This window comes from Nerophis lumbriciformis, linkage group LG02 (genome assembly GCF_033978685.3).
Source record: "Nerophis lumbriciformis linkage group LG02, RoL_Nlum_v2.1, whole genome shotgun sequence".
Taxonomy (NCBI): domain Eukaryota; kingdom Metazoa; phylum Chordata; class Actinopteri; order Syngnathiformes; family Syngnathidae; genus Nerophis; species Nerophis lumbriciformis.
Genome location: NC_084549.2, coordinates 52,110,230 through 52,128,625, shown reverse-complemented (window position 1 = coordinate 52,128,625; position 18,396 = coordinate 52,110,230). Strand labels below are relative to the sequence as shown.

Genomic DNA, 18,396 nt, shown 5'->3' with positions numbered 1-18,396 from the left:
CATCTTATCTGTCTTGTCTTTTAACAAAGAAACAAGGAAGTCACAATCTTCGTTCAATGAATGTTCTGAAATTTGTCGTCCCCAAAGTAAGAACTGAACTGGGCAAGAAAGCATTTAGGTTTTCAGCACCGAAGGCTTGGAATAACCTACAATCGAACATTAAACTTCAAACCCTAGTTACGTTGAATGAGTTTAAAGCTTCTGTGAAAGGATTGCAGTCTACCTTGTCTGTATGCACATGTGTCATGTGAGCAAGTTTTAATGTTGTAAATGTGATGTTTTATGTATTTGTTTACTGTTTTTAATGTAACCTTGCTGCTGCCCTCTTGGCCAGGTCTCCCTTGGAAAAGAGATCTTTGATCTCAATGGGATTTTACCTGGTTAAATAAAGGCTAATAATAATAATATATATATATATATATATATATATATTTTTTTTTTTAAATTATATATATATGTATATATAAATTAAAGAAATACTTGAATTTCAGTGTTTATTTATTTACACATATACACACACATAACACTCATCTACTCATTGTTGAGTTAAGGGTTGAATTGTCCATCCTTGTTCTATTCTCTGTCACTATTTTTCTAACCATGCTGAACACCCTCTCTGATGATGCATTGATATGTGGCACGCACAAAAGTGCTTTCATCAAATGCATTAGAGTCTGGGATCTTCCATCTCTCTCTAGCATGGCCCAAAACCCGTCAATCTTTGCTTCCCGAGGAAGATCTTCAGTGCCAAGCACTTGGTAGTCCACTGCTTCTTCCCGGAGGCTATCCAGGTCCAATCGCAGCTGCGGCTTGGAACTTACAAGCTGTTATGAGAGTAGCGTATGTGTGTGTGTGGCCCTTTAATAGGTGAGCATGTGAGGTGAGTGACGTCAGTGAGTGTGTGGACGAGAGAAGAGAGGGAGCGGTAGCGTGAGTGCGGGCGGGGACTAGTTATGTTTTGTGTTGGATTGGCTGTGTGCAAGCAATCAATAAAGCAAGATTTGCAACTAATCGCCGGACTCAGGCAGGAAAGGTGCAACAAAGCGTATTTCTTCATCTTACTCGTCGTCGGCGTCGCCATGGCTGTATCTTCCTCGTTCTTCTGCTTCGTCTCCTTGTTGTGTGCGCAGTTGTGCACTGCACTCTCTAAAAGCCGTATATGTTATTGATGTTATAGATTGCAGTATTGTCCTGTTTAAGAGTGTCATAACATTGCTGTTTACGGCAGACGAACTGCTTTACGGTAGACGAAAACATGACTGCTGTTGTTGTGTGCTGTTACGGCGCTGGGAAGACGTTGATGAAACTGCCTAACAATAAACCCACATAAGAAACCAAGAACTCGCCCTCGGTCATTCTACAGTTATAATGTGTTTGGGCAGGCACACTGTTTATATCGTGGGAAAGCGGACTCAGGTCCGCATGGAGCTGGAGGGGGTGTGGCCTCCAGCTCCGCCTGAATTTCGGGAGATTTTCGGGAGAAAATTTGTCCCGGGAGGTTATCGGGAGAGGTGCTGAATTTTGGGAGTCTCCCGGAAAATCCGGGAGGGTTGGCAAGTATGGTGTCTGATTATGACATTCCAACAGTCCGTTGCTCCATGGACTGTATCCTGCGGTTGTCTTGATCTCGATATTGAAGTTTTCTGCCATTTCCCTGAACTCTTCACTGTTAAATTCTCCTCCGTTGTCACTGAAGAGCTTTTTGGGAGGACCATGGACACTTATTGCATCCATGTGTGGATGAAAGAGTTGACAATTACAGAAGATTTCTTGGTTTTCACAATATTTCCAGCGCTGAAATGTGTGAAATGGTCCATTATATGTAAATACCAAATGCCTGACTCCAGCTTGTGCAGGTCCACCGCCACCGTTTCATTATATTCCAAAGCTAGAGGCAAACCAACAGCTGGCTTTGGCTTTGTCTTGCTATATCTCCTGAACTTTGAATTAGCTTATGCAGGCGATCTGCTGATGCATGGCCAAATTGTTTGTGAAGTTTGAGGAGGACCTTTTTCTTCTTGATTGTGGACATATTTTCTGTTATGATCAGGACTTCATCTTCAGCAAATAAATCTTGAATCCGACATTCCATGTCATCATTGTCTCTTATGTCAACACAGTAGTGTCCTGAGCTGGTAAACTGAAGAGGTATCTGCTGCTTAAACATCACTGCCTTGTCGTTTTCCATGTGTAATGTAGTTCCTGCCTTTTTTAATGATGTTTTACTCAGCAGGAGTGGAATATCGACTTTGACAACTTCTGTCTCAATGTTACACTTTGTCCATCCTATTTTAGCAGGTAGATGCACTTTTCTGGTAGATTTAATCCCATTTCCATTTCCAAAACGAAACTGTTGCTAGACCTTTCTGTACTTCTGAGCTTATTTACCTGCTTTTCATTGAGATTATCTACATAACTTTCAAGCCACTTTTCTCCACACACTGTGCGAGTGCAGTCGGTGTCTATGATTGCTGAGCCTTCAGCTTCAGTCATAAAAATCTCAGCTTTAGACTGGGGATCATTTGTTAACAGCGTGATATTAACTTCATCCGAATTGTCATTTTCAGTCAATTTTACTTGTTCGCGCTTCTTGTGCGGGCAGTCCTTCGCCCAGTGGCATGTGCTTTGACACACGGCACATCGTGATCGTTTACCGTACTTATCCAGTGGGTTTGTACCCGGTAACGGCGTCACCAATCTTTGTTTTCCACGTTGAGACCGTGTGTTCAGTCTTCCTCTCCATTGTGGCTGTTCTGTGAGGAAAGCTGCATCCTGGTTCAGTTGTATCTCGCTTGACGAGCCCGTTGTTTTACCTCCGAATATCCGTTTGAGAGCTGACTTCATTGATGAGAAGCTTAGCTCCGTGTTAGCCGTCAGTGCTAGCTGCCTGTCTTTCTCATCGAGGCAGGCTGTGTCAAGAAGTTTAAAGGCTAACACCGTATCAGGGAGTGTCATATTGTACCTTTTCATCCGGTTGTAGCGCTGTTCAAAGTCAATAATACAGTCCACCATTGAAACTGAACTATTTTTGGTGATGCGGTTGAAGTACGTGTACGCTTCGTATGCCCGATCCTTTTTCTCTTTCAGGAAAACGTCATCCAGTTTTGCAAATAATGCCGTCATACCGTTGTCATTGTCCAACTCCTCCGCAGATATCTCCATTGCGATTTCTCTGGCTCTTCCTTCAAGTCCCAAAGCCACAGCCAGTGCTTGCTTTTTCTTATCGAGTTCTGTAACCCGCATCCAAATGTTAACTTCATTTTTCCAGCACTCGTATGGCCTGGACTCGTCAAACCTCGGCAGTATTTTATAGTTTGTAGCCATCCTCAACCATCCTCTACTGCCAATGTTAAATGGAGGTGAATAAACACAACGTTTATTCTGGTTCACAACATTTAATCAAGTGCTGCACAGAGGAAAAAACGAAAACACTCAATCCCCACTTCCCGCCCACAAACACTGCGCATACGTTAACCCAGTATATGGAGAAACATGTTAACATTTATATCTAAATATTTTTGAGACAGACTTTTTGTTTGTTTGCTCTGATTCAACTCCTGTGATGTAACATGTATTAAAAAACGTTCAAATAATTTTTGAGTTTGTGGATGAAAAAAACCTTTTGGTACACATTATTTTACAGTACCTCAAATTCAAACCGAACTTTAATGTACTTTCAAAAAATATAAGCTGCAGTATTGAGTTTTTAATAATTCCACAGTCTGGGTCAACGCTTGCCGTTTGCCAAACCACCATAGAGAAGCACTAATGTATACATGTAATTAAAGAATACAAATAATAATGTATTATTTTAAAGTGTTGTTTAGTAAATGTTAACTTGAAACTAGTCTTATACACCACTGATACTGTGTTTACTGCAGAATTTGTGATGACAAGCAAAATAACAAAAGAACTTTGAGAGGAAAAAAGTTTTTCCCGTTACCCTCACAAAACCCCCCTAAAACCGAAGTATGGACTGTAGCGTGGGTTACCTTTATTGTTGCATCTCTAGTAAACATAATCATAGTTGTCAGCTGTTAGCATACAGTATATTATTGCCTTGATCAAACATGGCAAACATGTCTGTTACAAGATACTGCCGAAGTAAACAGTAGGGATGCAACAGTACTCTTTAATCCTGCACGGGACAATCTGCCTTTAATAAAAACAAATTAGCTTGTGACATTAATCAATATTGGATGATATGAAAAAATTAATTGTGAAATTTTTTTTGCCCTGTCGCCCAGCCCAAGTCTTGAGATAATTGGAAATTAATCAACACACCTGCAATGTTAACAAAGGACTTGCTAGACATCGGTGCATATAAACGAGAGGTGGGAGAAATAATCGATTTTAGATGGATCGTAATTCGAAACATTGACGATTATAGAATCGATTAGTAAACGTCGATAATCGATTTATTTATTGTAAGTAAAGTAATGCAGACAGTTCTAAAATTGGGCTGACTGCAACGAGCCACCTCGCCGAGAAATCCGACCAGCTTCTTTATTATAGCATACCTACTGTATGGTCCAGTTTTGTACACATTTTCATTAATTTAATAAATGTGGGAATTAATTTAACTGTTTCCTATTACAAATAAATGTTTTTTTTTAAGTTGCAAGTGATGAACGCTTATTTAGTAAAACGAAAATAAATGTAAAACTGCCTCAGTATACATAAATTAAAGATGCATCAATAATCGATTTTTAATAGAATCGTACCTCCTGAATCGAATCGTAAGGTGCCAAACTATTCCCGTGTGTGCGTGCGAGCGAGTGTGTGAGTGTGTGTGTGTGTGTGTGTGTGTGTGTGTGTGTGTGTGCACGCGCGCATATATTTATAGAATTTTTTTTTTTTTTTAACTCGAGGCATCCCTTGGGCCAGATTGTAGATGTTGACAGGCCGTATCTGGCCCATGGACCGTTGTTAGGATACTCCTGGTCTAGTCTAGTCTTTTTGAGAGGCCACCACAGTGTATATGTTTTTTGTTGTTTTACATTTGTGGCTGTGTGTAGAAGTGGCTGGTTGCATCAGCTCTGCTCTTTTAATGTCTTTAATGTCCTTTTTTGTTCTTTGATGTTTCCCTCTTACACACATGTTTTTGTGTGCTATGGCTAAGAGTTTTTTTTTTCTTCCTTGGCCTCAGTCTGGACCCCCTCTCCGGGGGCCCAGACATAGACTGATTTTTCTTTTCTCACCCTACCTTCCTCCCTGTTTCACACCATTTTTGTAAGGGGCGCCGGAAGTTGGCAGACCCGTCAGCGATCCTGTTCTGTCTCCCTGTAATGTTTGTCCGCTCTTGAATGGTATTGTGCTGAAAATGTTAATTTCCCCTCGGGGATTATTAAAGTATTTCTGATTCTGATTCTGATTTTTAACAAAGGTTCACCAGCTGCATTTTTGCAATTGGAAGGCACAACACCAAAAGTTAGTCTGCTGTTCATTATATTTTTCTCAATCAAAATAGTTACCAATGCCTCCTTGAAAAAGAGGCGGTACAGGGTTAGTGGGAGACGAAAAAGCTTTCGGTTTGCTAATTAAGTCAGTAACCAACACGGAACGTTAAAACACATTGTGTGTCCGTGTGCCTATTAAAAGACGGTGCCTTTTGCTGACGGCGCCGACCCCGATGTCTACGCAATGTTGCAGAGTCTTGTTAAACAAGACAGCCTCACAGAATCCTGAGCCTTAAGCAACTCCAGGCGAATCTCATCTGTCACCTCAGCCTCAGAAATAAAAGAGCCCACCTCTTGCGCTGCTTTCTCGTAGGAAGACAGGTGGATCGATGCGGCGTCTGCAGTAATGCTGACCCTGTACCGATTTGTTGTGGTAATGGAGTTGAGCCAGAAGGCAAAGTTTACCGGTCGATCTACCGGTAAAGAGCTATGGGTTTATGACCGAAAGAACAAGATCACAGTTACAAGAGAACAAAATTAGTTTTTTCCATTGGGTGGCAGGGCTCCCCCTTAGTGATAGGGTGAGAAGCTCTGTCATTTGGGAGGAGCTCAAAGTAAAGCTGCTGCTCCTTCACATCTGGAGGAGCCAGATGTGGTGGTTGCCCCCTGGACACCTCCCTGGGGAGGTGCTTAGGGCACGTCCGACCGGTATGAGGCCACGGGGAAGACCCAGGACATGTTGGGGCGATTATGTTCCCCGGCTGGCCTGGGAACGCCTCGGGGTCCCCCGGGAGGAGCTGGACAAAGTGGCTGAGGAGAGGGAAGTCTGGGCTTCTCTACTTCGGTGGCTGCCCCCGTGACCCTACCTCGGATAAGCAGAAGATGATGAATGGAAGGATTGATATCTTATTGGCTAATTTCGTTGTCCAGGCAACTGTTCAATGATAATGTCTTGACTTTTGAATAGTTGGAGTGTGCCCCTCGCATCGCCTCCTAAAGCTGAAAACCCAGGGGAAACACTGCTTCTATTAAATAATCCAATAAATAGGTATTCTTTACTAATGTTGTGTGTTTTCCTTTTTTGCAGTGATGCATGCAGGTGCTGCAAAGAACAGAGCCATCAGCACACCCAGAGGTATGCACACTTATAATCGTTTTTAAATCTGTCCTATTATTACTTCACAGTTAATGCATACTTACTTACACTTAAATCCTAAGACTTTGAATGTCTTGGTGTTTGTAACCACATAATTGGGATTTTGTCTGTATTGAAACCATACATTTTTTTAATAACAGTGAAGCATCAACCTTTACACCAACTGTATGTTTTACAGTCATTAATCAAAACAGTAGCATTGAATGTTAAATTACAATATTACTGTACATTTATTATTACTAGCTCTTTGTCTCTCCACTCTCACCTTGTTTCTTATCCTTCAAACCAGATTTTGGAATCAACGTAACGTTTGAGGGTGGATTCAGCGCCATTTACAGTGAAACAAGTATGAACTTAATTTGTCACTCAGGGGTGTTCAAAGTACAGCTTGGAGTTTTTTTTTTACCCGCAGTTCATTTTGTATTGGCTCCCTGCATGTTTTTAAAGTTAAATAAATAGATCTTCCATGAGATATTGTAGTACTTTGTCAAACTATAGCATAAAGCTAAGATGTTTTGACTAACTTTACAAGTATACTGACCTACAGTACAAAGGATTGCTTTTCGCATTTTCAATGTGCAAAATGGCCTCCACGTCCTTCAATTCTTCTGTATGTTGCCCTTGCTGGAAAATATTTGGGTATTCCTAAATCATGTGACTGAATCTGGTGTATGCATAAACAAGCCTCTTGGGTTGCATTAGTGTACAGTATGTTCACATCTTTGGCCTCGATTTATATGTACATTTTCTGTGCCTTGACAGGTCATGATGAAGAGAACAGTGTTCTTCATGTCCTGTCAGAACAGTGAGTTGCACCATTTTTTTTAATAACCCATGTTTTGTCTTACAGTCCTGAACTGCAAGCCAGTGCATCTCCTTTTACGCAATGTATAGTCATGAAATGTATCTGTAAATATATGTATTTAATAAGGGTGCGGGAAAAAATCAATTCGAATTCCGATTCTCACGTTTTGTGCGATTCAGAATCTATTCTCATTTTAAAAAAAATCGATATTTATTTTTTATTTTTTTAATTCATCAATCCAACTAAACAATACACCATAACAATGCAATGCAACTCCAAAACCAAACCCGACCCAGCAACACTCAGAACTGCAATAAACAGAGCAATTGAGAGGAGACACAAACACGACACAGAACAAACCAAAAGTAGTGAAACAAAAATGAATATTATCAACAACAGTATCAATATTAGTTACAATTTCAACATAGCAGTGATTAAAAATCCATCATTAACATTATCATTAGACATTTATTAAAAAAAAAAAAAAAAAGAACAATAGTGTCACAGTGGCTTACACTTGCATCGCATCTCATAAGCTTGACAACACACTGTGTCCAATATTTTCACAAAGATAAAATAAGTCATATTTTTGGTTTATTTAATAGTTAAAACAATTTTACATTATTGCAATCAGTTGATAAAACATTGTCCTTTACAATTATAAAAGCTTTTTACAAAAATCTACTACTCTGCTTGCATGTCAGCAGACTGGGGTAGATCCTGCTGAAATCCTATGTATTGAATGAATAGAGAATCGTTTTGAATCGGGAAAAAAATCGTTTCTGAATCGAGAATTGTGTTGAATTGGAAAAAATATCGATTTTCAATCGAATCGTGACCCCAATAATCGATATTGAATCGAATCGTGGGACACCCAAAGATTTGCAGCCCTAGTATTTAACCATATTTAGCTGGTTTGGTATTGCCTATATGGGCAGCAACCTCAGAATGCCACCAGCCATTCGTCCACTGTGATATTAGGGCCTGGGTTATAGAGAAGAGGAAGTTGCTCTACGCACTTCTCTCACACTGTCCATCTCAATTACTCTGGAGAAAATGTGAAAAGTCTCCAGAGACATTGTAGCTCGAAATATAGCTTTGCCTATTTTTGCATCCCACAGACTGGCTGTCGATTCACCCTTCGACTTATAGAACCCTGTTAGAATGAGGAGCCTCTAATACGCAGATAAATGTGTTTTTTAAAACCTTCCACTTCTCTGAAAAATAGGCCTCCCTTTTAGATAATTGATTTCCCGAATTAGTTTCTGTTAAGAATCTAGCATGATCAGCTCAAAAGTTGACTTGATGTCAGTCACATTAGTCGCTGCCATCATATTGAGCCCTGTCGCTGTCTTTATTATGTTTTCCCCAGAGGAGTTTTACATGACGCTTATTTGGGGATGAAGACCAGTGTTTTACCATTTTTTTGACATGAATGTCTTGCATGGAGGAACAGGAATAGCAATTCCCTCATCTGGTTCAAAATTAGAATCATTAGAATCAGAATTTAGCCCAAGATAGTCTTCATCTTCAGACACATCATCCTCGTTTTACTGTCATAATCAATGATGACTTCCAGACTATATCCTAGACTGACATCCAATTTATCCTGCTGCTAATTTGGTAAAGGTCTGCCTGCCTGAATGTGGGTGGAGTTTTGCAGTGAGAACATAAATGGTTCTCGCCAAAAGTCATAATACACACACGTGTGCGTGAGTGCATGCGTTGTTAAAGTGCCTTTTTTTACGGCATTGCAATTTGACGCTGCTCTAAAACGTACTTGAATTGATGTAGAGAAAGTTTGACTGATATCATCGTGACAAGGAACCGAATTAAACCAAGATCCTATGCGAAAGCTGTGAATAATGAAGGTGAACCAGATGACATGGATATTGTCTCAGCAGAACAGCAAGTGGTCAACTTTCTGCAGTCAAAGGAAATTGAAATCAACATTAATACCATCGAACCATGCATCCCACTGAACGGAAGAAACAACAACGCCACTCCAGTCGTCCTCGTGAAACTCGTAAACAGAAAATCTAAAATGGCATTGCTTGGACAGGGAAAGAAGCTGAAGGGAACAAATGTGTACATGAATGAGTATCTCACAAAAATTAATGCTGGAATCGCCAAAAAAGCACGCGACTTGAGAAAGCAGGGAAAAATCCAGGGAACTTGGAGTGCCAACTGTAAAATCTACATCAAGCTGAATGGAAGTCCAGAATCAAGAGTACTTGCTGTCCATGACATCAAGGACCTGGACAAATTTTAAAGTTTACACAGCTTCCACAACAACGATGATGATAATGGACTCTAACAGAAAACAAACACCTAAAATCATCAACACTACTACAGTATGTTCCAAGGGACGACTAAAAAAGAAGACCTAGACTCAGGATTGCATCCACCTACACTTATAGAGATTATTGAAACAACATCAAAGATTGTTGAACAAGAAAATATGGAACTAAAAAACGTCTGCAACAAAGATCACAAAACCCAGGATTTGGAAAATGATATAGATCCAGATACACATTTTTTCTCCCACATCAGTAATAACTGTTTTTATGATACAGATGAACAATATAATAGCAACATTAAATGTGATAACACATTGTCAATTATTCATTTTAATAGCAGAAGCTTGTATGCAAATTACAACAACATTAAGAACTTTTTGGAACACATCAACGAACCCTTCAAAGTGATCGCTGTCACAGAAACATGGATTGATGATAAAAAAGGAATAGATTTTGATCTGGAAGGATATGAACTAAACTACATCAACAGAACCAACAAAAATGGAGGAGGAGTAGCTGTGTACGTGATGAAGAACCTGAACTACATACAAAGTGGTAAAAAGTATGGATGTCCGATAATGGCTTTTTTGCCGATATTCCGATATTGTCCAACTCTTAATTACCGATACCGATATAAACCGATACCGATACATACAGTCGTGGAATTAACACATTATTATGCCTAATTTGGACAACCAGGTATGGTGAAGTTAAGGTCCTTTTAAAAAAAAAAAAAAAAAAAAAAAAAAAAAGATAAAGACTCCTCTCTGAGCTGCCACCTTAACGTGGTAGAGGAGTTTGCGTGTCCCAATGATCCTAGGAGCTATGTTGTCCGGGGGCTTCTATGCCCCCTGGTAGGGTCTCCCAAGGCAAACTGGTCCTAGGTGAGGGATCAGACAAAGAGCAGCTCGAAGATCTCTATGAGGAACACTGACAAGGAACCCAGATTTCCCTCGCCCGGATGCGGGTCACCGGGGCCCCCCTCTGGAGCCAGGCCCGGAGGTGGGGCACGATGGCGAGCGCCTGGTGGCCAGGCCTGTCCCCATGGGGCCCGGCCGGGCACAGCCCGAAGAGGCAACGTGGGTCCCCCCTCCAATGGGCTCACCACCCATAGCAGGGGTCATAGAGGTCGGGTGCGATGTGAGCTGGGCGGCAGCCGAAGGCAGGGCACTTGGCGGTCCGATCCTGAGCTAGTGCGCGAGGTGGAGAAGTTCCGGCTAGATATAGTCGGACTCACTTCGACGCACAGCAAGGGCTCTGGAACCAGTTCTCTCGAGAGGGGCTGGACTCTCTTCCACTCTGGCGTTGCCGGCAGTGAGAGGCGACGGGCTGGGGTGGCAATTCTTGTTTCCCCCCGGCTCAGAGCCTGCACATTGGAGTTCAACCCGGTGGACGAGAGGGTAGCTTCCCTCCGCCTTCGGGTGGGGGAACGGGTCCTGACTGTGGTTTGCGCTTACGCGCCAAACCGCAGCTCAGAGTACCCACCCTTTTTGGATTCACTCGAGGGAGTACTTGAGAGTGCTCCCCGGGTGATTCCCTCGTTCTACTGGGGGACTTCAATGCTCATGTTGGCAGCGACAGTGAAACCTGGAGAGGCGTGATTGGGAAGAATGGCTGCCCGGATCTGAACCCGAGCGGTGGTTTGTTGTTGGACTTTTGTGCTCGTCACAGATTGTCCATAACAAACACCATGTTCAAACATAAGGGTGTCCATATGTGCACTTGGCACCAGGACACCCTAGGCCGCAGTTCCATGATCGACTTTGTAGTTGTGTCATCGGATTTGCGGCCTCATGTTTTGGACACTCGGGTGAAGAGAGGGGCGGAGCTTTCTACCGATCACCACCTGGTGGTGAGTTGGCTGCGATGGTGGGGGAGGATGCCGGACAGACCTGGCAGGCCCAAACGCATTGTGAGGGTTTGCTGGGAACGTCTGGCAGAGTCTCCTGTCAGAGAGAGTTTCAATTCCCACCTCCGGAAGAACTTTGAACATGTCACGAGGGAGGTACTGGACATTGAGTCCGAATGGACCATGTTCCGCGCCTCTATTGTCGAGGCCGCTGATTGGAGCTGTGGCCGCAAGGTAGTTGGTGCCTGTCGTGGCGGTAATCCTAGAACCCGTTGGTGGACACCGGCGGTGAGGGATGCCGTCAAGCTGAAGAAGGAGTGCTACCGGGTTCTTTTGGCTCATAGGACTCCTGAGGCAGCGGACAGGTACCGACAGGCCAAGCGGTGTGCGGCTTCAGCGGTCGCAGAGGCAAAAACTCGGACATGGGAGGAGTTCGGTGAGGCCATGGAAAATGACTTCCGGACGGCTTCGAAGCAATTCTGGACCACCATCCGCCGCCTCAGGAAGGGGAAGCAGTGCACTATCAACACCGTGTATGGCGAGGATGGTGTTCTGCTGACCTCCACTGCGGATGTTGTGGATCGGTGGAGGGAATACTTCGAAGACCTCCTCAATCCCACCAACACGTCTTCCTATGAGGAAGCAGTGCCTGGGGAGTCTGTGGTGGGCTCTCCTATTTCTGGGGCTGAGGTTGCTGAGGTAGTTAAAAAGCTCCTCGGTGGCAAGGCCCCGGGGGTGGATGAGATCCGCCCGGAGTTCCTTAAGGCTCTGGATGCTGTGGGGCTGTCTTGGTTGACAAGACTCTGCAGCATCGCGTGGACATCGGGGGAGGTACCACTGGATTGGCAGACCGGGGTGGTGGTTCCTCTCTTTAAGAAGGGGAACCGGAGGGTGTGTTCTAACTATCGTGGGATCACACTCCTCAGCCTTCCCGGTAAGGTCTATTCGGGTGTACTGGAGAGGAGGCTACGCCGGATAGTCGAACCTCGGATTCAGGAGGCGCAGTGTGGTTTTCGTCCTGGTCGTGGAACTGTGGACCAGCTCTATACTCTCGGCAGGGTCCTTGAGGGTGCATGGGAGTTTGCCCAACCAGTCTACATGTGTTTTGTGGACTTGGAGAAGGCATTCGACCGTGTCCCTCGGGAAGTCCTGTGGGGAGTGCTCGGGGAGTATGGGGTATCGGACTGTCTGATATTGGCAGGCCGCTCCCTGTATGCTCAGTGCCAGAGTTTGGTCCGCATTGCCGGCAGTAAGTCGGACACATTTCCAGTGAGGGTTGGACTCCGCCAAGGCTGCCTTTTGTCACCGATTCTGTTCATAACTTTTATGGACAGAATTTCTAGGCGCAGTCAAGGCGTTGAGGGGATCTGGTTTGGTGGCTGCAGGATTAGGTCTCTGCTTTTTGCAGATGATGTGGTCCTGATGGCTTCATCTGGCCAGGATCTTCAGCTCTCGCTGGATCGGTTCGCAGCCGAGTGTGAAGCGACTGGGATGAGAATCAGCACCTCCAAGTCCGAGTCCATGGTTCTCGCCCGGAAAAGGGTGGAGTGCCATCTCCGGGTTGGGGAGGAGATCTTGCCCCAAGTGGAGGAGTTCAAGTACCTCGGAGTCTTGTTCACGAGTGAGGGAAGAGTGGATCGTGAGATCGACAGGCGGATCGGTGCGGCGTCTTCAGTAATGCGGACGCTGTATCGATCCGTTGTGGTGAAGAAGGAGCTGAGCCGTAAGGCAAAGCTCTCAATTTACCGGTCGATCTACGTTCCCATCCTCACCTATGGTCATGAGCTTTGGGTTATGACCGAAAGGACAAGATCACGGGTACAAGCGGCCGAAATGAGTTTCCTCCGCCGGGTGGCGGGGCTCTCCCTTAGAGATAGGGTGAGAAGCTCTGCCATCCGGGGGGAGCTCAAAGTAAAGCCGCTGCTCCTCCACATCGAGAGGAGCCAGATGAAATGGTTCGGGCATCTGGTCAGGATGCCACCCGAGCGCCTCCCTAGGGAGGTGTTTAGGGCATGTCCGACCGGTAGGAGGCCGCGGGGAAGACCCAGGACACGTTGGGAAGACTATGTCTCCCGGCTGGCCTGGGAACGCCTCGGGGTCCCACGGGAAGAGCTGGACGAAGTGGCTGGGGAGAGGGAAGTCTGGGCTTCCCTGCTTAGGCTGCTGCCCCCGCGACCCGACCTCGGATAAGCGGAAGAAGATGGATGGATGGATGGAAAATAAGATAAATATATTAAAAACATTTTCTTGAATAAAAAAGAAAGTAAAACAATATAAAAACAGTTAACTAGTAATGAATGAAAATGAGTAAAATTAACTGTTAAAGGTTAGTACTATTAGTGGACCAGCAGCACGCACAATCATGTGTGCTTACGGACTGTATCCCTTGCAGACTGTATTGATATTTAGCGTAGGAACCACAATATTAATAACAGAAAGAAACAACCCTTTTGTGTGAATGAGTGTAAATGGGGGAGGGAGGTTTTTTGAGTTGGTGCACTAATTGTAAGTGTATCTTGTGTTTTTTTATGTTGATTTAATTAAAAAAACAAAAACGATATCAATAATATAAAAAACGATACAGATAATTTCCGATATTACATTTTAAAGCCTGCCGATATTATCGGACATCTCTAGTAAAAAGCATGTCATTTACTATAGATAATATCTTAGAATGTATCCATTGAAATATGTCAGGAAAAAAGCAAAAACATATTCATCAGTTGTTAGGGGTGTAACGGTACGTGTATTTGTATTGAACCGTTTCGGTACGGGGGTTTCGGTTTGGTTCGGAGGTGTACCGAACGAGTTTCCACACGAACATATTAAGTATCCGCCTCCGCTTCCTTCTGCCTCTGTTTCTGTCCGTACTCTACATAGCACCCAGCATTGTCCCACCCACACAACCATCTGATTGGTTACAAACAGGGCGGTAACAGCCAATCAGCAGTGCGTATTCAGAGCGGTAACAGACAATCAGCAGTGCTTATTCAGAGTGCTTAGCGTTTAGCAGGTAAGCATCAGGCAGTGGACTCTTCCCAAATTATAATAAACCCCTCCCAGTCAACTACTAGTAACATCACTATGAGCCCGTTGACCTTCTAGAAATATAAAAGGCAGTTCAGCTCGCTCGCAGTCCTGGCTTGAGGTGAAGGCTAATTCGCTTTTAGCGTAACGTTAGCTCATTTTGTGTGTATGCGTGTGTGCGTGTGTGTGTTACGGACAGCAAAGCCCTGTCTGTCTGTTATTTCACTTTACCTTTTTCTTTGTTGATTGAGCTGTGTTGAAGCAGGAAAAAGGACATTATGTTAAATTAAGAGTTTCTGTCTTTGATAGTTGATATAATAATGTAACTGCATCATTAAGCCTACATGAACTCCATGGTGTTCAGGGATGAATAGATAGTACTTTATTGATTCCTTCAGGAGAGTTCCCTCAGGAAAATTTGATAATAGTCTCTGCTATTGCTATTTTACCATTTTTTCAGCTATAGTTACATTAATCATTAGTAATGCAGCAGCCTAGTTTTGAATGGCAGGGTCCCTGCTATCACATGTTGATAAAAATATAACATTTACATAATAAATCAACTACAGGCTTCCCAAATTCTGTAATAAATTAAGCATGATGAGTTGACTTGAAACAGTTTAATGTTGCACTTTTTATATGTAGAAGAAAAGTTTTGTCATTTTATTTAATCTGAGCAACAACTTGAGGCAGTTTAATGTTGATTAACGTGGACAGAATTATTATAGTGTTCCCAATGTTAAAAGGATAAGCCATTGTTTACAAATTTGGTAAATAAATAACCAAAAAATGTATATTTTGTTGTTTTCTTACTGTACCGAAAATGAACCGAACCGTGACCTCTAAACCGAGGTACGTACCGAACCGAAATTTGTGTGTACCGTTACACCCCTATCAGTTGTATATATAGATCACCTAAGTCAAGTATAGAAACATTTGAAGAATGGATCAAGGCAAATTACATGGACAATGGTAAAAAAAGAATTTTCTTATGTGGTGACTTTAATATTGACTTATTGAACCCTAACAAGCAAAAGTCTATTGATGACTTCATTGATACAATGTACAGCATCAGTTTATATCCTAAAATCACAAAGCCAAGCAGAATCACAGGACACTGTGCCACGCTTATTGATAATATTTTACCAATGATTTTGATAATAACACTACAAGTGGTCTACTTATAACCGACGTTAGTGATCATCTGCCAGTTTTCACAATATATGATGGAAACTACAAGAAGAACATGGAAGACAAAAGGAAAATTCGAAGACTTTGCACAGAGAAGAGGATGATTGCTTTCAAAATTGAGCTAGAAAAGCAAAATTGGGACAATGTGTACAATGAAAAAGAGGTTGATGAAGCATATGAATATTTCTTCAGCAAGTTCATAATACTTTATGACAAACATTGTCCATGGAGACAACTCAGTAGAAAGCAGAGAAAGAATAATCAACCATGGATGACAAAAGGATTCAAAATTGGTTGTAATAAGAAGAATACACTATATAGAAAATGTATAGCACAAAAAACTACAGAGGCAGAAAATAAGTACAAAAAGTATAAAAACAAGCTAACAAACATACTACGATCATGTAGAAAATAATATTACAGTGAATTATTGGACAGGAACCAAAAACAATATGAGAGCAACATGGGGCATCCTTAATAGCATTATTAAAAATGGCACTAAGAGGGATTATCCCCAATACTTCTTAGACAGAAACAAAAATAATGACAACATAAAGGAAGTAGTTGAAAGCTTCAATAATTACTTTGTAAATATTGGACCAAAATTGGAAGAAAGGATTCCAGACCCAGTTTCAATTGAGGATTATAATGATACCATAGAGCAAAATCCCAACTCTATATTAATGTAATGTGAGACAGGAGGAAATAGTTATAATCGTGAAAAAATGCAAATCTAAGACTTCAACTGATTGTAATGGAATTGATATGGAAACGATAAAAAGGGTTATTGAAGAGTTCTCAGGACCATTAATGTATATTAGTAATCTATCATTTCAAACAGGTACATTTCCAAACAAAATGAAAATAGCTAAAGTTGCACCAATTTATAATACTCAAGACAAACACCAATTTACAAATTATCGACCTGTTTCTTTACTTCCACAATTTTCTAAAATCATTGAAAAACTGTTCAATAACAGATTAGAGAGTTTCACAAACAAAAATAGAATACTCGAAGAGAACCAATATGGATACAGAGCTAATGTTTCAACTTCGATGGCTTTAATTGAAATTACAGAAGAAATTACCAATGCAATAGATAGTAAAAAATGTGCGGCAGCATTGTTTTTGGTTCTAATTAAAGCATTTGACACAATTAATCACAATATTTTAATAAAAAAACTAGAACAATATGGCATCAGAGGATGAATGTTATTTAACGAACAGGAAACAATACGTGAAGCTTTGTGAACACACATCTACAACGCTAAATATATCCTGTGGTGTACCTCAGGGATCAATACTAGGACCAAAATTATTCAATCGCTATATACATGTCATTTGTAAAGTTACAAAAGATTTAAAGTTAGTATTATTTGCTGATGATACAACTGTGTTTTGTTCAGGAGAGAACACACAGAAGATAATACAAATAATTACAGAAGAAATTAACAAATTGAAAAGATGGTTTGACAATAACAGACTACCAGTATCTTTGAATCTCAGTAAAACTAAAATAATGCTATTTGGTAACAGTAGAAAAGAAAGTCAAATACAAATAGACGGAATAGAAATTGAAAGAGTAAATGAAACCAAATTTCTAGGTATAATGATTGATGATAAATTGAACTGGAAATCTCATGTAAAAAATATATAATATAAAGTAGCAAGAAACACGTCAATAATGAATAAAGCAAAACAAGTTCTAGACAAAAGATCACTTCATATTCTCTACTGCTCGCTCGTGTTACCATATCTGAGTTATTGTGTAGAAATATGGGGAAATAACTACAAAAGTACACTTCATTAATTAACGGTGTTACAAAAAAGATCAGTTAGAATAATACATAATGTTTGATATAGAGAACATACAAACCCTTTATTTATCGAATCAAAAATACTGAAATTCCATGACATAGTGAATTTGCAAACAGCTAAAATTATACATAAAGCAAATGTGACCCACCCATAATGTGTCACATTTTTGTGTAGATATATTTATTTTATTTTATGGTTTGAATTCATTTTTGGAGCTGTCATTCCACATTTATCAATATTCACATTGGTCAGTAGGGGGCAGCAGGGCGTTTCTTCCCAATTGAATGCGATCACCTACAGACCGGAAGTGTCTTGTCATTCTGACGAGAGCGACCAGTCTGTGACCAACTGAAACGTTCTGTGTGCTTATTTCCTCCTGTATAACAGGTTAGTTTTGGTAAAACAACTCACTGAATAATATCCATGTTTTTTTCTAAGTTTAAGTACACATTCTGATGGTGGAGCCTAACTCTAAAGTGGTTGTGAGTTGTAGTTTGTATTTGTGAATGAATCCAGTGCAAAGCTGTATTAATCAATACAAAATGGCGACGTGCGTGCGCCATGTTTATATAGGAACTTCTGATCCTAATTCAGACTCCCCAAATTAGAGCTCCCGTTTTCTTATTGATTTCATATGTATATTTGTATAATGTGTGTGTTCTGAAATAGGTTTTACATGCTATTTTGTTATGTTTAGACATGGTTATATAAGTTAAGCTCTCAGGAATGGTCAATGAACATTTCAAGTACAGTAACTTAAAGCTGCTATATAAGAAGAAGAATATGAAGAAAAGTAAAGTATTTAAATGAATGTTGCTAAATTGTGCATTAAGTTAAAGGTGAATATTCCT

At 41.5% G+C, this 18,396-nt stretch overlaps 1 protein-coding gene across 3 annotated transcripts in view; it reads left to right on the top strand.

Annotated features, from left to right (window-relative positions):
• ncapd3 (non-SMC condensin II complex, subunit D3) overlaps positions 1–18,396 on the top strand; it is a 121,329-nt gene that overhangs the window by 90,623 nt on the left and 12,310 nt on the right. For all 3 annotated transcript variants that reach the window (XM_061964467.2, XM_061964451.1, XM_061964458.2), the window contains exons 32-34: positions 6,487–6,534; positions 6,845–6,901; positions 7,318–7,360. In XM_061964467.2, coding sequence (XP_061820451.1) covers positions 6,487–6,534; positions 6,845–6,901; positions 7,318–7,360 — 148 coding nt within the window. The remainder of the gene's footprint in view (positions 1–6,486; positions 6,535–6,844; positions 6,902–7,317; positions 7,361–18,396) is intronic.